Source organism: Pristiophorus japonicus, chromosome 1 (assembly GCF_044704955.1).
Source record: "Pristiophorus japonicus isolate sPriJap1 chromosome 1, sPriJap1.hap1, whole genome shotgun sequence".
Lineage (NCBI taxonomy): Eukaryota > Metazoa > Chordata > Chondrichthyes > Pristiophoridae > Pristiophorus > Pristiophorus japonicus.
Window position 1 is genome coordinate 271,213,371 of NC_091977.1, and position 25,805 is coordinate 271,239,175.

General features: G+C 45.9%; 1 protein-coding gene across 1 annotated transcript in view; it reads right to left on the minus strand.

The window, feature by feature from the left end:
- Nucleotides 1-20,714: 20,714 nt before the first annotated feature.
- LOC139247801 (oxidation resistance protein 1-like) overlaps nt 20,715-25,805 on the minus strand; it is a 297,497-nt gene continuing 292,406 nt past the window's right edge. Inside the window, exons 3-4 of the mRNA XM_070871805.1 lie at nt 21,364-21,560; nt 20,715-21,049 (exon numbers count right to left, since the gene is read on the minus strand). Of these exons, the coding sequence (XP_070727906.1) occupies nt 21,039-21,049; nt 21,364-21,560 (208 nt within the window). The 3' untranslated portion in view covers nt 20,715-21,038. The remainder of the gene's footprint in view (nt 21,050-21,363; nt 21,561-25,805) is intronic.

A 25,805-nucleotide genomic window follows, 5' to 3' on the forward strand; every position in this document is an offset into this window, starting at 1 on the left:
TATGAACTGAATATGTGCTCCACATGAACTCGCTGAACTTCAGCTTCCAGCGATTTCCCCCAGTGTCAATTTGGCCTCGTAGAACTTACATCGGGCCCGTCCTCCTCATACATCAACCTGGCTGCAGGCTTCCTGCACATACGCGCCTAGTGACTGCTGACGTTGCAATTTCTGCAGGTATATTGCTGATACCTGCAAGCTCTGGCTGTGTGTTTGCCTCCACACCTCCAACATGAGCCATTGTTGGAAACGAAAGGTCCATTACCAGTCGATCATCTCTGACAGTCTCTGTAACTGTCCTTAAGCGCACCATTGACAGGTGTTGATGGCCCCATTACTGGCCGCATTGTCCATTGCGATGGCATGAATCACCGTTCAGCTCGCCATTGCCTCTGTTGAATTCCCCCTTTGGGTTCGACTACATGCTCGGGCATGTCCGATTGTTCCTATCTGCTTAGAGAACTGTGTGCCACGTTAACCATGTTGACTTCCTGTCCATTTGCTGCATTTAAACCAAGATTTTTGTCAAACATCATTCTGGTCTCTTCCTCCCCTGAGATAAATGTCTGGGCCATCAAAGCCGCCGTTTCCAGGGTCAAGTCTTTGGTCTCAATCAGTTTCCTGAAAACCCCAGCCTGCCCGATGCCCTCAATAAAAAAAGTCTCGCAGCATTTCCGCTCTGCATGCATCTGGGAACTTACATAGGATCGCCAGTCGCCGGAGGTCTGCCATGAAGTCTGGAACGCTTTGCTCTTCTTGCCGCCGGTGCGTGTAAAATCGATGTCTCGCCATGTGCATGCTGCTCGCCGGTTTAAGGTGTTCCCCGATCAACTTACTGAGCTCTTCAAAAGTCTTGTCCGCTGACTTCTCTGCCGCTAGAAGGTCCTTCATCAGGGAGTACGTCCTGGATCCACAAACCGTCAGGAGATGAGCCCTGCGTTTGTCGGCCGAATCCTGTCCCAGCCATTCCTTCGTGACAAAACTTTGCTGTAGTCTCTCAATAAAATCGTCCCAATCACCACCAACACAGTACCTCTCGTCTGTGCTGCTAGTGGCCATGCTCACGTGGTTTAAATCCCAGTTTCTCGTCGCCAATGATATGTCCTTACTATACAGTACAAATGCGCACGAGGCCCATACTAGAGAGAAGGTCACTCTGTGAACAGTAGCCTTTATTTGCCAGCACTGAGGTGGAGAAGATGGGTGGAGTTTCCCCTTTTATACCTGAAAGTCCAGGTTAGAAGTGTCTCCCACAAGTTCACCATCTAGTGGTCAGTGTTCTCACAGTGTATAACTTCGGTCAGTTTGTACATGGGTTACAATGACAGTAGAATACATGACAACAAGCAAGGCTGAGTCCCATGGGCTCAATTTTCCCCAATGCCGTTTTTTGGCATACTGCAAGAGTTACTCCCTTTTTTTGGGCCCCGACTACTCCAAAAAAATAACTAGCAAGTTTCACCGTTCTATTTCTTGAATTTGGCGCTGTGCAGCCCGACCTTTAGCTTTGGGAAGCGGGTGGAGCCTAATGTCTGCGCCAAAAAAACGATTACCCCCCTTCAGCGCATGTGCGGAAAGAAAAGGAAGTTTTTGACGTGATTCCTATGGGTGCGCATGTGTAGTACAACTCCCAGTCTGCATTCAGCCATTTTTGAAGAGCCAGTTGTGTGTGAGAATTTTAATTCTTATTGGAAAAATCGGAACTGCAATACATGATTCAACACGGCTCAAGGACCAAGAATTTCTTACAGGATATAGTGGAGGCACTGGTTACTGTAATGGAGGCCAGATGGCACGAGCTGGACACCAGCAGAGGTCACATAAAAGTTTCACCAAAAAAAATAAAGAAACCCCGCGGTCTGGAGGCCAGTGCAAACAGAAATGGTCAAGTAGTTAATGTAAGTAATATTTTCATTTATTCAATGGAATCGTAATTGTAAATGTGACCATCTGTGTCACCATATGTCCCACCCAGCATCTCCAAAAAGTTATATTTTCATCTTTGCAGAGGAAGGTGGCACACAACAAAAGGGAAAGAACTCGAACAGGAGGAGGTCTGGCAAATCTGCACCCACTGACACCCTTGGAAGAGAGGGTCGCTGCTTTGATGGGTCCTGCCTGGAAAAAAGCAATCAACACTTCGGTTGATGCAATGTGCTATCATTCATCATGGTCCTTCAAATCAACCTGCTGTGTGAGCCTACTCATGCCACCCAGTCTGCCCCCCTCCTCTGCTGTTAACCATTTGTCTGTTCTGTTATATTTTGCAGAACTTGACAAGGCTGAAGCCAATGCAGAAGAAGATTCAGATGCGGACGAGCCTGAAGAGGGGAATCCCACCTTCCAGACCAAGAGCATGGGGGTGAGTGGGAGGGGATGGATGAAGCCCCCACTGGTGTACTCACTCTGGAGGAGGTGCAAGTGCCGCCCATTCATGTGCCAGCCCCGAGTGGTACGAGTGTCGGTGGGACATTCCATGGTTTCCCACAGTCCGAGCCTGGGGATTCCAGTGGGATGCAGCAAGGCACACCCAGGGTGAGGAGGTGAAGGAGAGCTCGACAACACTCTCCTGAGGTGCAGGATCTAAACAGATGTGGTTCAGATGATGGCAATGAGTGCGAAGAGCATCGACCTTACACGATGACTCCTGGACACTATCAGTGGGGTGAGTGATGAGGTATTGGGACTATCGGGAGAAGTAACAACACTCTCAGGAGAAAAGGGAACATTGTCCGGGAACGTGAGGAAGGGAATGTCACAGGTAGCAATACACTGTCGGCGAATATGAGGGAGGGAATGTCGGAGGTAGTTGAGACACTGTCAGGGCACATGAGGGAGGGAATGTCAGAGTTAGTTGCTGCAATAAGGGAACACGCCCAGACCCTGCGCCCATTGACAGAATCAGCTGCCACTCCCACTCCAATCCTCAGACCAGCCTCTGAAGAGGCCCAAGCTGGGCCCTTCACATTACCGCCAGCCCCCGGCCCCGCCCATCAAGAATTGCGCATTACCCGAGATGTTCAAAAGAATAAGCTTGGTACCAACCTGAGAAATGCTGCGCCACTGCCTGCGGGCAGGGGTGGATCATCAAGACCAAGCGCAGCGGGTGGTCTTAGAATAAGGTGGAGGAGAGATAGGTACAGCTTTTCTTTGCTGCTGTTGTTGTCATTATTGTTGTTACTGTTGTAACTGTTCTCAAATTAAAAGTTTTTTGTAAGTTATGTAAATTTACAGTTTAAAAGTTTGTAAGTGATCTTAAAGTTTGTAAGTGATCTTAACTGAAAACTTTAAAGTTTGATACAAGAATTTTTTTAATTAAAGTTAAGTTATGTTCAAACAAGTGTTTGTTAAACTTTTGAATAAAATATATTTTAAATTATAACTGAATCATTTAAATCATTTGTTCCATTATTAACACAACTTTTTGAACTAAAGAAGTGTAAAGTCCTTACTCTACAGTATGAAACCACACGAGGCACATTCTGGTGACAAGGTCACTCTGTGACCTTAACTCTTTATTCACAGGACTCCGAAGGCCATAATCCTGCGTGGGACCTCCCTTTTTATATCTTTGTGATTAGGTAAGGAGTGTCTCCCACAAGTTCACCCCTTGTGGTCAAGGTGTGCATCTAGGTTGAGTATATACAGTAATACAGTGGTGTTACATTGTGGTTATATACATGACATCACCTCCCCCCCACCAAAGTCTTACTGGGATCATAGGTTTAGTTTTTCAGGTGGTCTACGCTCCCTCCTGAAGCGGCGCAGTTGGGGCTCTGGTTGTTGGACACTGACGTGAGTGTCTGTCACCTGTGGTGATTCCGGCCTGTCCGGGCTGACCGCAGGGACTGTGCATTCTTCTGATAGCTCTTGTTGCTCATTCACTGGTGGTGTTGTGAGCTCCATCTCATGGTCTTCTTCAGGTTCCTCCGTGTCGATGCAGAACCTTTTTTTTACTTGGTCCAGATGCTTACATAGAAACATAGAAAATAGGTGCAGGAGTCAGCCATTTGGCCCTTCGAGCCTGCACCACCATTCAATAAGATCATGGCTGAATGCACCTCAGTACCCTTTTCCTGCTTTCTCTCCATACCCCTCGATCCCTTTAGCCGTAAGGGCCATATCTAACTCCCTCTTAAATATATCCAATGAACTGGCATCAACAACTCTCTGCGGCAGGGAATTCCACAGGTTAACAACTCTCTGAGTGAAGAAGTTTCTCCTCATCTCAGTCCTAAATGGCCTACCCTTTATCCAAAGATTGTGTCCCCTGGTTCTGGACTTCGCCAACATCGGAAACATTCTTCCTGCATCTAACTTGTCCCGTCCCGTCAGAATCTTATACGTTTCTATGAGATCCCCTTTCATCCTTTTAAACTCCAATGTATAAAGGCCCAGTTGATCCAGTCTCGCCTCATACGTCAGTCCAGCCATCCCTGGAATCAGTCTGGTGAACCTTCGCTGCACTCCCTCAATAGCAAGAATGTCCTTCCTCAGATTAGGAGACCAAAACAGAACACAATATTCCAGGTGAGGCCTCACCAAGACCCTGTACAATTGCAGTAAAACCTCCCTGTTCCTATACTCAAATCCCCGAGCTATGAAGGCCAACATGCCATTTGCCTTCTTCACCGCCTTCTGTACCTGTATGCCAACTTTCAATGACTGATGAACCATGACACCCAGGTCTCATTGCATCTCCCCTTTTCCTAATCTGCCACCATTCAGATAATATTCTGCCTTCGTGTTATTTCCTTCAAAGTGGATAACCTCACATTTATCCACATTATACTGCATCTGCCATGCATTTGCCCACTCACCTAACCTGTCCAAATCACCCTGCAGCCTCTTAGCATCCTCCTCATAGCTCACACTACCACCCAGTTTAGTGTCATCTGCAAACTTGGAGATATTACATTTAATTCCTTCATCCAAATCATTAATGTATATTGTAAAGAGCTGGGGTCCCAGCACTGAGCCCTGCGGCACTCCACTAGTCACTGCCTGCCATTCTGAAAAGGATCCGTTTATCCCAACTTTATTCCTGTCTTCCAACCAATTCTCTATCCAAGCCAGTACATTACCCCCAATACAACGATTTTGCACACCAATCTCTGTGTGGGACTTTGTCAAAGGCCTTTTGAAAGTCCAAATATACCACATCCACTGGTTCTCCTTTGTCCACTCAACCAGTTACAGCCTCAAAAAATTCTAGAAGATTTGTCAAGCATGATTTCCCTTTCATAAATCCATGCTGACTTGGACCGATCCTGTCACTGCTTTCCAAATGCGCTGCTATTTCATCCTTAATAATTGGTTCCAACATTTTCCCCACTACTGATGTCAGGCTAACCGGTCTATAATTACCCGTTTTCTCTCTCCCTCCTTTTTTAAAAAGTGGTGTTACATTAGCTACCCTCCAGTCCATACGAACTGATCCCGAGTTGATAGACTGTTGGAAAATGATCACCAATGCATCCACTATTTCTAGGGCCACTTCCTTAAGTACTCTGGGATGCAGACTATCAAGCCCCGGGGATTTATCAGCCTTCAATCCCATCAATTTCCCCAACACAATTTCCTGCCTAATAAGGATATCCTTCAGTTCCTCCTTCTCACTAGACCCTCGGTCCCCTAATACATCCGGAAGGTTATTTGTATCTTCCTTCGTGAAGACAGAACCAAAGTATTTGTTCAATTGGTCTGCCATTTCTTTGTTCCCCATTATAAATTCACCTGAGTCCGACTGCAAGGGACCTACGTTTGTCTTCACTAATCGTTTTCTCTTCACATATCTATAGAAGCTTTTGCAGTCAGTTTTTATGTTTCCGACAAGCTTCCTCTCGTACTCTATTTCCCCCCTCCTAATCAAACCCTTTGATCTCCTCTGCTAAATTCTAAATTTCTCCCAGTCCTCAGGTTTGCTGCTTTTTTTGGTCAATTTATATGCCTCTTCCTTGGAACTAACACTATCCTTAATTTCCCTTGTTAGCCACGGTTGAGCCATCTTCTGTGTTTTACTTTTACTCCAGACAGGGATGTACAATTGTTGAAGTTCATCCATGTGATCTATAAATGTTTGCCATTGCCTATCCACCGTCAACCCTTTAAGTATCATTTGCCAATCTATTCTAGCCAATTCACGCCTCATGCCGTCGAAGTTACCTTTCCTTAAGTTCAGGACCCTAGTTTCTGAATTAACTGTGTCACTCTCCATCTTAATAAAGAATTCTACCATATTTTGGTTACTCTTCCCCAAGGGGCCTCGCACAACAAGATTACTAATTAGTCCCTTCTCAGTACACATCACCCAGTCAAGGATGGCCAGCTCTCTAGTTGGTTCCTCGACATATTGGTCAAGAAAACCATCCCTAAAACACTCAAGGAAATCCTCCTCCACCGCATTGCTACCAGTTTGGTTAGCCCAATCTATATGTAAATTAAAGTCGCCCATGATAACTGCTGTACCTTTATTGCACACATCCCTTATTTCTTGTTTGATGCTGTCCCCAACCTTACTACTACTGTTTGGTGGTCTGTACATAACTCCCCGTTACGGCATATCTGACCATTGTTGAGTTTTACCACGATGACACTATTCCCCTCTTTGTCAATTCCGGTGCCCACAAGCCATTTGGGCCCCATGGCATGATTGAGGACGGATACAGGATCATTTATTTCTCTAACATCTCCCCCTCGAATTACGATCATGGTACTCATTTTGTGACTTGCGCTTGCCCTTAACTATGTCAGTCAGGACTGGGTGAATGAGGAACAACCAAGTTTTGAGTGTCCATTTCATAAATAGCTCTGCGGGCGGGATCCCCGTGAGCGAGTGCAGTCGGGACCTATAGGCCAGCAGGAGATGCGATAGGTGGCATTGTAGGGAGGGTCCTTGAATCCTGAGCATACCTTACTTAATGATTTGGAACGCACGTTCCGCCTGGCCATTGGAGGCCGGCTTGAACGGCGCAGTCCTGACGTGGTTGATGCCATTGCCCGACGTAAACTCTTAGAATGTGTAGCTTGTGAAACATCACTAACCAGGATGTCCGGCAAGCCACGGGTTGCAAAGATCGCTTTCCACGGTGGTGGATGACGTGCATGAATTCAGAATGATGCACTTGATCCATTTCAAGTACGCATCGACCACAATAAGGAACATCTTACCCATGAATGGCCCGCGTAGTCAACATGAATGCGTGAACATGGCCTGGTGGGCCAGGGCTACGGGCTTAGCGGGGCCTCCATGGGGGCATTACCCAGCTGGGCACACGTCGTGCACCTGTGAACACAGTGTTCCTGGTCTGAATCAATTCCGGGCCACCAAACGTGTGACTTCATCAGCATGATGCCTGGGTGCTTGCTGTGGAGTTCCCTGATGAATGCCTCCCTGCCTTTCTGGGGCATAACTACCCGGCTGCCCCATAGTAGGGCTCATCCATCCGTCTGTGGAACGGTCTGACCTCCTCAGGGCATACTCCATGTGCGGGCGCCCAATCCCCAGTCAGGACACATTTATTAATCAGGGATAGGAGGGGATCTCTGTTTGTCCAGATTTTGATCTGGCGGGCTGTGATGCGGGAGCCTGCACTGTCAAAGGCATCGACAGCCATGACCATCTCGGCGCTTTGCTCCGCTGCCCCCTCAGTGGTGGCCAGTGGAAGCTTGCTGAGCGCGTCGGCGCAATTTTCAGTGCTGGCCCGGTGCCGGATGGAGTTGTCATAAGCAGCCAGCGTGAGAGGCCATCGCTGAATGCGAGATGATGCGTTGGCATTGATAGCCTTGCTGTCTGACAACAGGGATGTTAATGGCTTGTGGTCCGTCTCTAATTCAAACTTCCTACCAAAGAGGTACTGATGCATTTTTTTTACATCATAGACACATGCAAGCGCTTCCTTCTCGACCATCCCATATCCCCGTTCTGCTTGAGCGCGCGACCTGGAGGTACAAGCCACGGTTGTAGTTGACCCTCAGCATTGCCCTGCTGCAACACGCACCCAACCCCATAGAACGATGCATCACATGTCAGAACCAATTTTTTTTACAGGGGTCGTACAGGGTCAACAACTTGTTTGAACAAAGTAGGTTTTGCGCCCGATCAAAAGCCCGTTCCTGACAGTCCCCCCAAAACCAATCACAACCCTTACGCAGGAGCACGTGTAGCGGCTCCAACAATGTGCTCAAGTTCGGCAGAAAGTTCCCGAAATAGTTCAACAGTCCCAGGAATGAACGCAACTCCGATGTGTTGCAGGGCCTGGGTGCTCGTCGAATCGCCTCAGTTTTGGATTCGGTGGGCCAAATCCCATCTGCAGCAACCCTCCTGCCCAGAAACTCAACCTCAGGAGCTAAGAACACACATTTAGACTTCTTGAGTCGCAGGCCTACCCGGTCCAGTCGGCATAGCACCTCCTCCAGGTTGTGGAGGTGTTCCTCGGTGTCTCGACCCGCGATGAGGATGTCGTCCTGGATACGATCGTTCCAGGAATGGGTTTAAGCAGGCTTTCCATGTTTCGTTGAAAAATCGCGGCCGCTGATCGAATGACAAATGGGCACCTGTTATAAACAAACAGTCCCTTGTGCGTGGTGATGGTGGTCAGTAGTTTAGATTCGTTGGCCAGTTCCTGGGTCATATAGGCTGAAGTGAGGTCCAACTTGGTGAACAGCTTGCCGCCTGCCAGCGTGGCGAACAGGTCCTCCGCTCTCGGGAGCGGGTATTGATCTTGTAGGGACACCCGATTGATGGTGGCTTTGTAGTCACCATAGATCCTGATAGAGCCATCCGCTTTTACGATGGGAACGATGGGGCTCGCCCAGTCGCTGAATTCAACAGGCGAGATGATGCCCTCTCTCAACAGCTCTCGATCTTTTCCCGCATCACATACGGCACCACCCTGGCTTTGTGGTGCACTGGCCTGGCGTCCGGGGTGATGTGTATCACTACTTCAGTGCCTTTGAAAGTCCTGACGCCAGGTTGGAATAGTGAATCGAATTGTTGTAGGACTTGTGAGCACGAACTTCGCTCCGCAGATGACATTGTATGAACATCCCCCCATTTCCAGTTCATCTCGGCTAATCAGCTCTTCCCCAACAGTGTGGGACCATTGCCCGGGACAATCCAGAGCGGCAGCCAATTCTCTGCCCCATTGTGTGTGACAGCCTAGCACTGGAATGATTTCTTTAGTGTAAGTCCGTAATTGTGTCTCAATACGTGCTAATTTGGGTCAACTACTTTAAGTGACCATAGCTTCTCAAAGTGCTGAACGCCCATGAGTGACTGGCTGGCCCCAGTGTCCAGCTCCATGCGAACAGGGATACCATTTAATAAAACCCTCATCATCATTGGTGGTGTTTTGGTGTAAGAACTGTGAATATTCGCCACATGGACCCGCTGAACCAAGGCATGCATCGATTTGCCCCAAAAGTCATCCTGACTCTTCTGGTCCATCCGCCTGATATATTAGTCTGGTTGCAGACTTCCTGCACATTTGAGCTAAGTGGCCACTGAAATTGCAGTTCGTGCAGACAAACTGTTGAAATCTGCAAGATCGAGCTGAGTGTTTTCCCCCACACTGCTGAATAGTGACTGTTTTGAGCCATTTCTAAGTGCTCCAATAAAACTAAATATTCTGCAAAGTTTCGAAATTCAGATACTGCAGTTGCATCGACTGTGACCCCTGGTTCTGGACTTCCCCAACATCGGGAACATTCTTCCTGCATCTAACCTGTCCAATCCCGTCAGAATGTTATATGTTTCTATGAGATCCCCTCTCGTTCTTCTAAATTCCAGTGAATATAAGCCTAGTCGATCCAGTCTTTTTTCATATGTCAGTCCTGCCATCCCGGGAATCAGTCTGGTGAACCTTCGCTTCACTCCCTCAATAGCAAGAGTGTCTTTCCTCAGATTAGGAGACCAAAACTGCATACAATACTCAAGGTGTGGTCTCACCAAGGCCCTGTACAACTGCAGTAAGACTGTCCTGCTCCTATATGCAAATCCCCTCGCTATGAGGGCCAGCATGCCATTTGCTTTCTTTACTGCCAGCTGTACCTGCATGCCTACCTTCAATGACTGATGTACCATGACACCCAGGTCTCGTTGCACCTCCCCTTTTACTAATCTGTCATCATTGAGATAATAATCTGCCTTCCTGTTTTTGCCACCAAAGTGGATAACCTCACACTTATCCACATTATACTGCATCTGCCATGCATTTGCCCACTCACCTAACCTGTCCAAGTCCCCCTGCAGCCTCCTAGCATCCTCCTCGCAGCTCGCACTGCTACCCAGCATGTTGTCATCTGCAAACTTGGAGATATTACATTCAATTCCTTTTTCTAAATCATTAATATATATTATAAATAGCTGGGGTCCCAGCACTGAATCCTGTGGCACCCCTAGTCACTGCCTGCCATTCTGAAAAGGACCCGTTTATCCCGACTTTCTGCTTCCTGTCTGCCAACCAGTTCTCTATCCATGTCAGCACATGACCCCCAATACCATGTGCTTTAATTTTGCACACCAATCTCTTGTGTGGGACCTTGTCAAAAGCCTTTTGAAAGTCCAAATACACCACATCCACTGGTTCGCCCTTGTCCACTCTGCTAGTTACATCCTCAAAAAATTCTAGAAGATTTGTCAAGCATGATTTCCCTTTCATAAATCCATGCTGACTTGGACCGATCCTGTCACTGCTTTCCAAATGCGCTGCTATTACTTCTTTAATAATTGATTCCCACATTTTCCCCACCACCGATGTCAGGCTAACTGTCTATAATTACCCGTTTTCTCTCTCACTCCTTTTTAAAAAAGTGGTGTTACATTAGCTACTCTCCAGTCCATAGGAACTGAACCAGAATCCATGGAATGTTGGAAAATGACCACCAATGCATCTACTATTTCTCGGGCCACTTCCTTAAGTACTCTGGGATGCAGACTATCAGGCCCTGGGAATTTATTGGCCTTCAGTCCCTTCAATTTCCCTAACACCATTTCCTGACTAATAAGGATTTCCCTCAGTTCCCCCTTCTCGCTGGACCCTCGGTCCCCTAGTAATTTCGGGAGGTTATTCGTGTCTTCCTGAGTGAAGACAGAACCAAAGTATTTGTTGAATTCGTCTGCCATTTCCTTGTTCCCCTTTATGAATTCACCTGATTCTGACTGCAAGGGACCTACGTTTGTTTTCACTAATCTATTTCTCTTCACATATCTATAGAAACCTTTGCAGTCAGTTTTTATGCTTTCTGCAAGCTTACTCTCATACTCTATTTACCCCGCCTAATTAAACCCTTCGTCCTCCTCTGCTGAATTCTAAATTTCTCCTAGTCCTCAGGTTTGCAGCTTTTATATGCCTCTTCCTTTCACTTTCCCTAATTTCCCTTGTTAGCCACGGTTGAGCCACCTTCCCTTTATTATTCTTACGCCACACAGGGATGTACAATTGTTGCAGTTCATCCATGTGATCTTTAAATGTTTGCCATTGCCTATCCTCCGTCAACCCTTTAAGTATCACTCGGCAGTATATTCTAGCCAATTCATGTCTCATACCATCGAAGTTACCTTTCTTTTTCAGGACCCGAGTCTCTGAATTAACTATGTCACTCTCCATCTTAATGAAGAATTATGGTCACTCTTCCCCAAGGGACCCCGCAAGACCAGATTGCTAATTAATCCTCTCTCGTTACACAAGACCCAATCTAGAATGGCCTGCTCTCTAGTTGATTCCTCGACCTATTGGTCAAGAAAACCGTTCCTTATACACTCCATGAAATCCTCCTCCACTGAGAATGTTGTGAATAGCACATTTAGTGAGTTGGTCACACCGCAGGTAAGGGTTAGGACAGATAGTGAATGGGTGACCAAGAGACAAGGCAAGAGCAGGAAGGTAGTGCAGGAGTCCCCTGCAGTCATCTCCCTCCAAAACAGATATGCCACTTTGGATACTGTTAAGGGAGATGACTTACCAGGGGAAGGCACCATGGCACCATGGGTGGCTCTGCTGCACAGAAGGGCGGGAAAAAGAGTGGGAGAGTTATAGTGATAGGGGACTCTATTGTAAGGGGAATAGATAGGAGTTTCTGCGGCCGCAACCGAGACTCCAGGATGGTATGTTGCCTCCCTGGTGCAAGGGTCAAGGATGTCTCGGAGTGGCTGCAGAGCATTCTGGAGAGGGAGGGTGAACAGCCAGTTGTCGTGGTACATGTAGGTACCAACGATATAGAGAAGAAGCGGGAAGAGGTCCTACAAGCTGAATTTAGGGAGCTAGGAGTTAAATTAAAAAGTAGGACCTCAAAGGTAGTAATCTCTGGATTGCTACCAGTGCCACGTGCTAATCAGAGTAGAGGGAGCAGGATAGTTAGAATAACTATGTGGCTTGAGCAGTGGTGCAAGAGGGAGGGATTCAAATTACTGGGACATTGGAACCAGTTCTGGGGGAAGTGGGACCTGTACAAAAGGGATGGTTTGCACTTGGGCAGGACTGGAACTGATGTCCTAGGGGTAACATTTGCTAATGCAGTTCGGGAGTGTTTGAATTAATATGGCAGGGGGATGGGAACCAATGCAGCGAGACAGCACGAAGTAATATGGAATCAGAAAAAGACGGTAGAAAGGTAAAAAGCAATAGTGGAAGGCCGAGTAAACAAAGGCAAGAAACAAAAAGGGCCACATTACATCATAATTCTAAAAGGACAAAGGGTGTTAAAAAAACAAGCCTGAAGATTTTGTGTCTTAATGCAAGGAGTATCCGTAATAAGGTGGATGAATTAACTGTGCAAATAGATGTTAACAAATATGATGTGATTGGGATTACAGAGACGTGGCTCCAGGATGATCAGGGCTGGGAACTCAACATCCAAGGGTATTCAACATTCAGGAAGGATAGAAAAAAAGGAAAAGGAGGTGAGGTAGCATTGCTGGTTAAAGAGGGGATTAATGCAATAGTTAGGAAGGACATTTTAGCTTGGACGATGTGGAATCTATATGGGTAGAGCTGCAGAACACCAAAGGGCAAAAAACGTTAGTGGGAGTTGTGTACAGACCTCCAAACAGTAGTAGTGATGTTGGGGAGGGCATCAAACAGGAAATTAGGGGTGCATGCAATAAAAGTGCAGCAGTTATCATGGATGACTTTAATATGCATATAGATTGAGCTAACCAAACTGGAAGCAATACAGTGGAGGAGGATTTTCTGGATTGCATAAGGGATGGTTTTCTAGACCAATATGTCAAGGAACCAACTTGGGGGGAGGCCATCTTAGACTGGGTGTTGTGTAATGAGAGAGGATTAATTAGCAATCTCGTTGTGCGAGGCCCCTTGGGGAAGAGTGACCATAATATGGTGGAATTCTACATTAGGATGGAGAATGAAACAGTTAATTCAGAGACCATGGTCCAGAACTTAAAGAAGGGTAACTTTGAAGGTATGAGGCGTGAATTGGCTAGGATAGATTGGTGAATGATACTTAAGGGGTTGACAGTGGATGGGCAATGGCAGACATTTAGAGACCGCATGGATGAACTACAACAATTGGACATCCCTGTCTGGCGTAAAAATAAAAAAGGGAAGGTGGCTCAACCTTGGCTATCAAGGGAAATTAGGGATAGTATTAAAGCCAAGGAAGTGGCATATAAATTGGCCAGAAATAGCAGCAAACCCAGGGACTGGGAGAAATTTAGAACTCAGCAGAGGGGGACAAAGGGTTTGATTAGAGCAGGGAAAATAGAGTACGAGAGGAAGCTTGCAGGGAACATTAAGATGGACTGCAAAAGCTTCTATAGATATGTAAAGAGAAAAAGGTTAGCAAAGACAAACGTAGGTCCCCTGCAGTCAGAATCAGGGGAAGTCATAATGGGGAACAAAGAAATGGCAAACCAATTGAACAAGTACTTTGGTTTGGTATTCACTAAGGAGGATACAAACAATCTTCCAGATATAAAAGGGGTCAGAGGGTCTAGTAAGAAGGACGAACTGAGGGAAATCCTTATTAGTGGGGAAATTGTGTTGGGGAAATTGATGGGATTGAAGGCTGATAAATCCCCAGGGCCTGATGGACTGAATCCCAGAGTACTTAAGGAGGTGGCCTTGGAAATAGCGGATATATTGACAGTCATTTTCCAACATTCCATAGACTCTGGATCAGTTCCTATGGAGTGGAGGGTAGCCAATGTAACCCCACTTTTTAAGAAAGGAGGGAGAGAGAAAACAGGGAATTATAGACCGGTCAGCCTGACATCGGTCGTGGGTAAAATGATGGAATCAATTATTAAGGATGTCACAGCAGCACATTTGGAAAGAGGTGACATGATAGGTCCAAGTCAGCACGGATGTGTGAAATGGAAATCATGCTTGACAAATCTTCTGGAATTTTTTGAGGATGTTTCCAGTAGAGTGGACAAGGTGGTGTATTTGGACTTTCAGAAGGCTTTCGACAAGGTTCCACACAAGAGATTAATGTGCAAAGTTAAAGCACATAGGATTGGGGGTAATGTGCTGACGTGGATTGAGAACTGATTGGCAGACAGGGAGCAAAGAGTAGGAGTAAATGGGTACTTTTCAGAATGGCAGGCAGTGACTATGGGGTACCGCAAGGTTCTGTGTTGGGGCCCCAGCTGTTTACATTGTACATTAATGATTTAGACGAGGGGATTAAATGTAGTATCTCCAAATTTGCGGATGACACTAAGTTGGGTGGCAGTGTGAGCTGCAAGGAGGATGCTATGAGGCTGCAGAGTGACTTGGCAGATGAAGTGTAATGTGGATATATGTGTGGTTATCCACTTTGGTGGTAAAAACAGAGAGACAGACTATTATCTGAATGGTGACAGATTCGGAAAAGGGGAGGTGCAACGAGACCTGGGTGTCATGGTACATCAGTCATTGAAGGTTGGCATGCAGGTACAGCAGATGGTTAAGAAAGCAAATGGCATGTTGGCCTTCATAGCGAGGGGATTTGAGTACAGGGGCAGGGAGGTGTTACTACAGTTGTACAGGGCCTTGGTGAGGTCACACCTGGATTATTGTGTACAGTTTTGCACTCCTAAATTGAGGAAGGACATTCTTGCTATTGAGGGAGTGCAGCGAAGGTTCATCAGACTGATTCCCGAGATGGCGGGACTGACATATCAAGAAAGACTAGATCAACTGGGCTTGTATTCACTGGAGTTCAGAAGAATGAGAGGGGACCTCATAGAAACGTTTAAAATTCTGACAGGTTTAGATAGTTTAGATGCAGGAAGAACGTTCCCAATGTTGGGGAAGTCCAGAACCAGGGTTCACAGTCTAAGGATAAGGGGTAAGCCATTTAGGACCGAGATGAGGAGAAACTTCTTCACCCAGAGAGTGGTGAACCTGTGGAATTCTCTACCACAGAAAGTTGTTGAGGCCAATTCATTAAATATATTCAAAAAGGAATTAGATGAAGTCCTTACTACTAGGGGAATCAAGGGGTTTGGCGAGAAAGCAGGAATGGGGTACTGAAGTTGCATGTTCAGCCATGAACTCATTGAATGGCGGTGCAGGCTCGAAGGGCAGAATGTCCGACTCCTGCACCTATTTTCTATGTTTCTTTGTTTCCACAGTATTGCTACCAGTTTGGTTAGCCCAATCAATATGTAGATTAAAGTCACCCATGATAACTGCTGTATCCTTATTGCACGCATCCCTAATTTCTCATTTGATGCCATCCCTAACCTCACTACTACTGTTTGGTGATCTGTACACAACTCTCACAAATGTTTTCTGCTCTTTGGTGTTTCGCAGCTCTCCCCATATAGATTCCACATCATCCACGCTAATGTCCTTCCTTACCTTTGCGTTAATCTCCTCTTTAACCAGAAATGCTACCACATCTCCTTTTCCTTTCTGTCTGTCCTTCCTGAATATTGAATACCCCTGGATGTTGAGTTCCCAGCCTTGGTTACCTTGGAGCCATGTCTCCGTAATCCCAATTATATCATATCCGTTAACAGCTATCTGCGCAGTCAATTCATCCACCTTATTTTACAAATGCTCCTCGCATTGAGACTCAGAGCCTTCAGGCTTGTTTTTTTCACACTCTTTTTCCTTTTAGAATTATGTTATTTTGATTTTTGCCCTCGATTTCTCTGCCCTCCACTCTTGCTTTTCTCCTTCCTACCTTTTGCTTCTGCCCCATTTTTACTTCCCTCTGCCTCCCTGCATAGATTCCCATCCCCCTGCCATATTAGTTTAACCCCTCCCCAAAAGCAGTAGCAAACACTCCCCCCAGGACATTGGGTCCGATCCTGCCCAGATGCAGACTGTCCGGTTTGTACTGGTCCCACTGCCCCCAGAACCGGTTCCAATGTCCCAGGAATTTGAATCCCTCCCCCTTGCACCATTCCTCAAGCCACGTATTCATCTGAGCTATCCTGCAATTCCTACTCTGACCAAAGGCACTGGTAGTAAACCTGAGATTACTACCTTTGAGGTCCTACTTTTTAATTTAACTCCTAGCTCCCTAAATTCAGCTTGTAGGATCTCATCCCGTTATTTACTTATATTATTGTACCTATATGTACCATCACAGCTGGTTGCTCCCCCTCCCCCTCCAGAATGCGCTGCAGCCGCTCTAGGACATCTTGACCCTTGCGCCAGGGAGGCAACATACCATCCTGGAGTCTCATTTGCGGCCACAGAAACACCTATCTATTCCCCTTACAATAGAATCCCCTATCACTATAGCTCTCCCACTCTTTTTCCTGTCCTCCTGTGCAGCAGAGCCACGGACTTGGTTGCTGCTGCCTTCCCCTGATGAGCCATCTCCCCCAACAGTACCCAAGGTGGTGTATCTGTTTTGGAGGGTGATGACCGCAGGGGACCCCTGCGCTACCTTCCTTCCACTGCTGTGCCTGATGGTCACCCATTCCCTATCTGACTGAGTAACCTTTATCTGCGGTGTGACCAACTCACTAAACATGCTATTCATGACATCCTCAGCATTGCGGATGCTTCAGAGTGAGTCCATGCGCAGCTCCAGTGCTGCAATACGGTCTGTCAGGAGCTGCAGCTGGATACACTTCCTGCACATGTAGTTGTCAGGGACACTGACTTCCCCCATACCACAGGAGGAGCATGACACGGGTCTGGGCTCTCCTGCCATGATTTAACCCTTAAATTAACTTAATTTGGCAACAATGCCAAGGGTTTCCTACTGAGTAAGAAAAGAAAAAGAAAAAGAAAAAGATAAAATGCTCACCAATCCACCAGCTTACCCGCTTGGCTGTGACGTCACACTTCGATTTGTTTTTACTTCTTTGTTTTACCTTCGGCCTTGATCTCCCACTCTCGCTGTGATCTCGGGCCTCGGGTCCCCGCTCCTTTTATCCCCACCGCTGGTCCCGCTCTTGCTATGACCACAAATGTAAAATCTCCCATGAACCAGCGCAGTCAGGCAGCGTAACAGAACAGAGGTTAGGTGAGTGGGAAATTGCATGGCAGATGCAGTATAATGTGAGGTTATCCACTTTGGAGGCAATAACACGAAGGCAGAATATAATCTGAATGGCGGCAGATTAGGAAAAGGGGAGGTGCAACGAGATCTGGGTGTTATGGTTCATCAGTCATTGAAAGTTGACATGCAGGTACAGCAGACGGTGAAGAAGGCAAATGGCATGTTGGCCTTCATAGCTAGGGGATTTGAGTATAAGAGCAGGGAGGTCTTACTGCAGTTGTACAGGGCCTTGGTGTTCAGTTTTGGTCTCCTAATCTGAGGAAGGGCGTTCTTGCTATTGAGGGAGTGCAGCGAAGGTTCACCAGACTGATTCCAGGGATGGCTGGACTGACGTATGAGGAGAGACTGGATCAACTGGCCTTTATACACTGGAGTTTAGAAGGATGAGAGGGGATCTCATAGAAACGTATAAGATTCTGACGGGACGGGACAGGTTAGATGCGGGAAGAATGTTCCCGATGTTGGGGACGTCCAGAACCAGGGGACACAATCTTAGGATAAGGGGTAGGTCATTTAGTACTGAGATGAGGAGAAACTTCTTCACTCAGAGAGTTGTTAACCTGCGGAATTCCCTGCCACAGAGAGTTGTTGATGCCAGTTCATTGGATATATTCAAGAGGGAGTTAGATATGGCCCTCACGGCTAAAGGGATCGAGGGATATGGAGAGAAAGCAGGAAAGGGGTACTGAGGTGAATGATCAGCCATGATCTTATTGAATGGTGGTGCAGGCGCGAAGGACCGAATGGCCTACTCCTGCACCTATTTTCTATGTTTCTATGTTTCTATAAAAGCAGAGAAGTCTTGCTACAGCTATACAAGATTTTGGTGAGGCCACACCTGGAATACTGCGTGCAGTTTTGGTTTCCATATTTACGAAAGGATATTCTTGCTTTGGAGGCAGTTCAGAGAAAGTTCACTCGGTTGATTCCAGGGGTGAGGGGGTTGATTTATGAGGAAAGGTTGAGTAGGTTGGGCCTCTGCTCATTGTAATTCAGAAGAATGAGAGGTGATCTTATCGAAACGTATAAGATTATGAGGGGGCTTGACAAGGGCGATGCAGAGAGGATGTTTCCAGTGATGGGGGAGACTAGAACTAGAGGGCACGATCTTAGGCCGCCCATTTAAAACAGAGATGAGGAGAAATTTCTTCTCTCAAAGTGTTGTAAATCTGTGGAATTTGCTGCCTCAGAGAGCTGTGGAAGCTGGGATATTGAATAAATTTAAGACAGAAATAGACAGTTTCTTAAACGATAAGGGGATAAAGGGTTATGGGGAGCGGGCAGGGAAGTGGAGCTGAGTCCATGATCAGATCAGCCATGATCTTATTAAATGGCAGAGCAGGCTCGAGGGGCTGTATGGCCTACTCCTGTTCCTATTTCTTATGAAACAGGCCATTAAGCCCAAACAGTCCATGCTGGCGTTTATGCTCCACTCGAGTTTCCTCCCGTCTTTCCTCAACTAAATCTATCAGCGTAACCCTCTATTCCCTTCTCCCTCATATGCTTGTCTCGCCTCCCATTAAATGCATCGATACAATTCGCTTCAACCACTGCCTGCGATGGCAGGTTCCACATTCTCACCACTCTCTGGCTAAAGAATTTTCTCCTGAATTCCCTATTGGATTTCTTGGTGAGTATCTTATATTGTTGGTATCTGGTATTGGTATTCTCTTCCCCACAAGTAGAAACATTCTGTATGCACTCTAACAACATTTTTCATAATGTTAAAGACAACAACAGCAACAACTTGTATTTATTTATATAGTGCGTTTAATGTAGTGAAACGTCCCAAGGTGCTTCACAGGAGTATTATGGGACAAAAATTTGACACGAGCCGCATAAATAGAAATTAGCGCAGGTGAACAAAAGCTTGGTGAAAGAGGTAGGTTTTGTGGAGAGTCTTGAAGGAGGAAAGAGAGCTGGAGAGGCGGAGAGGTTTAGGGAGGGAATTCTAGAGCTTGGGGCCTCGGCAACAGAAGGCACGACCACCAATGGTTGAGCGGTTATAATCAGGGATGCTCAAGAGGGCAGAATTAGAGGAACACAGATATCTCGGGGGTTGTGGGGCTGGAAGAGATTACAAAGATAGGGAGGGGCGAGTCCATGGAGGGATTTGAAAATAAGGATGAGAATTTTGCTTAACCGGAAACCAATGTAGGTCAGCGAGTACAGGGGTGATGGGTGAACGGGAATTGGTGTGAGTTAGGATAGGGGCAGCCTGTATTAGGTCAAACCTCAGCCTTCTTTTTTCAAGAGAAATGAGACCCAGCCTGTTCATCCTTTCCTGATATGTATACCATCACATTTCTGGTATCATCCTTGTAAATCTTTTCTACACCCTCTCCAGTGCCTCTATATCCTTTTGATAATATGGCAACCAGAACTGTATGCAGTTCTCTAAGTGTGGTCTAACCAAGGTTCGATACAGGTTTAGCACAACTTCTCTACTTTTCAATTCTATAACTCTAGAAATAAACCCTTGTGCTTGGTTTGCTTTCTTTATGGCCTTGTTAACCTGTGTCGCTACTTTTAGTGATTTACATTAGCCAACCAAACTGGATGCAGCTGACACTGACAGTTCCATGTAAATAGCATCATTGGGAGTGACATTTCTGCTCAGCTCAGCACACACATTACAGCAACTTGCAGGAGCCACCAATGTCCTGATCTCACAGTCAATGTCTGCAAGACCACAAGAGGTACCCAGCTCTATTAGTGACTTGTCAGACTGAAGGGAGAAAACCATACTAGTAAGAATGGATTTGTAGATATACCATTCTGGAATACAAAGAATAGGCATCAAACAAAGAGATTCAATATGAGTTTTGTTCCTCCAAATAGCTTATCCTGTGTTACAGTGCAATACATTATTATTTAAAGAAGTACAATCTTCATCAAAACAGGGAGTTGGTAAAATGGAAAGACAAGTTAAGCCAGGAAGCTGGCATGACTCAAAATTTTCATAAATTAAATGCTTTTCCATGATGCTCATGCCTGTTTATAAACCTGATGGACCATTAACAATGTATTGTGCCATAATGTGGTGCATTATATTTGTTTCGCACCATCCTAAGAAGAGTTGGGTCCATGTTATGTTTCTATTGGTGATACAGGAGGTTGACATGCCCCTCTGTAGAAGTGTTCGGTTCACAGTAATCAAACGACGCAAATACCACCATCATGTTCATCACATATGAATTCTGAACCAATGAATGAAACACCATCACAGAATGTTGGTCTAACTCATGTATTGCTCCGTAATATTTCACAGGGAAACAAAATAAATATCATTACTGTCCACAGAACGGCATGCACTATTTTTTTGCATGATTCAGGAAATTTTGTCACCATACAAGATTGAGGGGGGAGTACCCCTGAATTACCCGTACTTCAAAACAAACATGACAGTATTATTATTCATACAAGCTGAAACATACATCAATTGGAATTCTCATATACAAATGTTTGTGTATCCAACTTTGTTCCTCTGTCGCATCATTGAATAGATGTATTGGTATAAATTGATATTGTTGATGCTGCTAAAGGCATGGTTAACAGGCACTGTATTAACTATCCCCTGCAAACAATTATAACATTCATTATTAAGAAATCTTTATCCAGAAGGAGAGACATGCTAAAGATAGATTACAATGAGTGAGACCCAGGGACAACTCTTGCGCAGCACGCAAATCAGTCATCTATATTCTATTTAAACTACACATTTATCTTTTGAAAATATATTTCTAACAGTATAAATCTGGATATCTCAAAACGAACATGTACATTCCATACTACACGAGTGGCACAAAGAGGACTCTCAGGTGACTGCTACTAATTATTGGGTTCTGTTTTGCTTCTGGTGTCACTTGGGCTATGCAGCACAACACCTACCTATTGTATAATATCTCTTGAGTTCACTCCGTCTAGTATTGCGTCTCTGTGTATTGGAAGCATTGTTCTGATGCTCCTCTGACGTGATTGTCTTCAGAGTTGGGTTCTTGTCAGTTTGGGAGGATGGACCATCAGCTGCCATGGGACTGCCAAATCCATGAGTGGTCATGTCCACAGATTGGGACTTCTTCTTCAGTCTGCAATACACCAAGAGGAAAGATGTTTCTCAGAGAAAACAAGTAGTGACAGCCCATTCGACATTTCTCTTCACCATTATTTATCGTGACGCCAATAGGTCATAATGCACAAAATTAACAGTGGCATAACTGTCTAATGAAACTGTTTCTGGTTCCCTCTGCACATGTTAACACTGACTACATCCTACTGCACAGCAATGTTCATTCTATTGATCTGATCAGATTGTTATCACATCATCTGGGTGACTTTAGCACAGGTTATTGCCCGACTGAGTTTAAATATAAGCACGTCAGTATTGAAGCATTGTTCCTTCAGCATCTGAACTCCAAAAAGCTTAATAGCTAAATTTGTTGCTTTCTACCTGGTCTCATAGATGTAATGTGTTTGCTTCATGGGTTCTTTGCTTAAGAATTCATAGCAACACATTTTTATTAAGAACTAGTTGGTTTTTTAACAATCACACTACACATTAGCAGTTCATCCAGTAGGCTCACAACTGCATACCTCATCATGGATGACCTAGACTCAACTGGCTGGGGTTTTATGGAGTCTTGTGAATAATCACGTGACTGGCTAAGCCACTTACAATGTGAGCATACTCACAGGTGCATATATTACAATAGATTTATACCCCAGTAATTGAGGGCAGGCTTTTGGTTTGTTCAGACAGCAATGGTTTACCTGTGGTGGAAAAGATAAATCACAGCAACATAAAGGAAAGCTCCTTCATATAACAATCAAATCTTTTGCCTGTTATACTTACTCGTTTTATTATCTGAAGTAGGAAACAATGGCAGAGAGAAAGCAGGAGGGAACCATCCAATCTAGAGGTGAACTACCAGCTGGGTGAAAAAATGCAGAATACTTTTCAAAATCTGCCCTTGATTGCTGAACTCTGGAGTCAGTAAGGACATTGATGCAACCATTCCAACAACATATATTCTGCATTACTCATTTTATTATCTGAAGTAGGAAACAATGACAGAGAGAAGGCAGGAGGGAATCATCAATGGCATTCAGTGCCATGTATGTGGCCCCCAGGACCTGAATCCTGTGCTGCAAGAAGTTTAATAACCTCACACACTGCTCAATACACCACAGCCCCATCACTCACCTACCATCTCAAACAAACACTACTCATCGCTCACAATGCTAGCTTCATCTCACACTCATAGACTTACCACTGCTGCAAGCCTCACACCCACATCTCACACCTTGCATATGTATAGGCACATCACACAAACACATTGCAAGTGAACGGTAGCATAGTGGTTATGTTACTGAACTAGTAATCTCAAGGCCTGAATCCAGAGACAAAAGGTCAAATCCCACCACAGCAGCTGTGGAATTTAAATTCAGTTAATTAAATAAATCTGGAATAAAAAGCTAGTGTTAGTAATGGTAATCATGGGCTAGAACCTCCACTTTCTTTGCATGCATAACGCCCACTTAACAGCCATTTTACCACTGAAATGACGTATAATGCTCAGATATCGCCCATTTTGGCACAAAATGGAAACTGACGGGCATTTTTCGGAAACTTATCGTCGCGCGTTACTTTCCCCATGTGCTTAACACCGGGAAAAAATAATACCGCCCACCCACTTTTCTTTGTCGTAAAGAGCATATTTACCAAAACTAGCAGCCATGAGATCGCCCAGCGTCAATTTCACCACCTCGCACACATATCGCCCACAATATCGCTTGCCCAAAAAAACGCCCAGAAAAATTGGAACTAACCTGAACCAATCACAGCGTTATGGACACCATGTTCTACATCACATGTCGCTTCAACCTCGGCGGAGTTCGGATGTACTCTGCAGGTCGTTGGAGTTGCTGTGAATATCTCGACAAACATCTTGACCATACTGTGACCGAATGGAATTTAATAGGTATCTTCGTCAGGACATTCCTTGTTTGTGACCAATCGGTGGAAAACAGAGAGCTACTGCAATGGGGCCTGTCCTTCCTCACCCTCTCTGCGTGACCAGCTACATGTAGTAGACTTGAGATTGCCGAAGGAACGCTCCACTGCATTATGTGCCCAATGTAAGACATGACAGACTGACGAGAAGGTCTAGACGTTAAATCCCCCGCAAGTACAAGGAGAAGCATTCTTACCTCAACTTGCCCGACACCACCTGCATTCGGAGACTACGCTTCCACAAAGAGGTTATCACTGAGGTATGCCAACTGATAAGTGCGGATCTGCAGCCTGCCAGCACCATCAGTACTGCACTGTCCGTCAAGATCAAAGTCATCACGGCACTGTCGTTCTATATCTCGGGTTCTTTTCAGGCCATAGCTGGAGACATTTGCGGACTTTCTCAGCATGCCACACATTGCTGCATTAGACAGGTCACTGAAGCCCTGTACGCACACAGGAGGGACTTGATCAGCTTCCCGATGACCAGGGAGGCACAGAGTGAGAGGGCTCTCAGATTCTCCAGAATTGAAAACTTCCCCAAGGTGCAGGGAGCAATAGACTGTATCTCAATGCGGGCACCTTTTCAGGATGCAGAGGTTTTCAGGAACTACAAGGGATTCCACTCCCTGAATATCCAATTGGTTGTCGACCACCAGCAAATTATACTGGCAGTGAATGCTCAATTTCCGGGCAGCATCCATGATGCTCACATCCTGCGTGAGAACATTTAACAATCAGCCACAAGATCAATGCTGGATGCTTGGTGAAAGGATATGGCCTTGCCACCTGGCTAATGATCCCCCTGGGTAACACCCACAATGAAGCAGAGAGGCGATACAACGAGAGCCGCAGAGCAACTCGCAATATCATGGAGAAAACCATTCGAGTGCTGAAGCAGTGCTTTAGATGCCTGGACCACTCAGGAGGTGAGCTCCAATACCACCCTGAGCAGGTAGCTCAATTCGTGGTAGTGTGCTCCATGCTGCACAACTTGGCTATCAGGATGGGACAAGAATTGCCTGATGAGTCTGACAGTCCACCTCACCAGAGAGAGGAAGAAGAGGACGAGGAGGCAGATGCTGACATCGGCCCAGACAATTAGGCTGAAGCTGAAGCCATGCCCCCGCCCCCCTGTAGACCGCATGAAAGGGCCCGTGGTGGCATGATAGCTGCAAGAGCCTTACGTCAGGAGCTCATTAATGATCACTTTGCCTGAAAGAACATTGATGGTATTTATAAGGCTGACACACTGCTGGGTGTGCAGGTCATACATCAATGGTGGGCATCACCTTGGTGACAGTTAAAGTTTGTTGATTGAAGTTAAGTGTAATCATACCCTTTGATGTTAAGGAATCACCAGTGTGTAACGGTGGAGCTATCTGAGCCAAAGCGCTACAAGGTTTTGTTAAATAAAAAACATTTAAACTGAACATTAGTCTGAAATCATCAGTATTTCTGTACAAACCAACACTTCCCGCCCCCGCCCCCCCCCCCCCACTACCCTTCCCCTCTTGACTCCAAGCCACCTGGCCGAGAAGCTCCTCAGGCGATGCTTCATTTAGTGCGGGGGCTTGACGCCGAAACGCTGCTTGGACGGATACAGGAGAGGACGTTCCCAAGGTGGGAACGTGCTCCAAGCCAGAAGCAAGATGTTGCTGCTGGCTCTCATGTGTGGTTGACAATGGGGGTGCAGCACCTTGGGGTGCAGTGCCATGCTCCGGGACCACTGGGAGCCCTCTGTCACCAGTGTTCCTGGCTACCAGCTCCAGGGCCTCCTCCATCCCTTCCATTTTATATCTTATTTGTTGGACAAAAGCTCGGTGCCAACTATGTTCTTGGTGCTTAGTAGGCTTTTTGCGAGTGGTGAATCTCCTTCGTGCCTCCCACAACAGCCAGACAAGCACACACCACAGCCACACTTGCTTTCAGTGCCTCTGAGCTCCCTCTCTCTCTGTCTCCTCTTCTGCACATGTCGATTACAGTATTACACAGTATATATGACATATGGACTCAGGAGGGGAAGGGGTAGAGGTGGGGAGGAGAAGCAGGGGGGTGGGGGGGAAGGGTTGGTTTGTACAGAAATACTGATGATTTCAGACTAATGTTCGGTTTAAATGTTTTTTATTTAACAAAACCTTGTCGTGCATTTGCTTATGCTCCACTCAAGCCTCCTCAGTCTTTCCTCATCTAAATCTATCATCATAACCCTTTATTTTCTTCTCCCTCGTATGCTTGTCTAGCTTCCCCTCAAATGTATCTATACAATTCGCTTCAACCACTCCCTGTGGTAGCAAGTTCCACATCCTCACCACTCTCT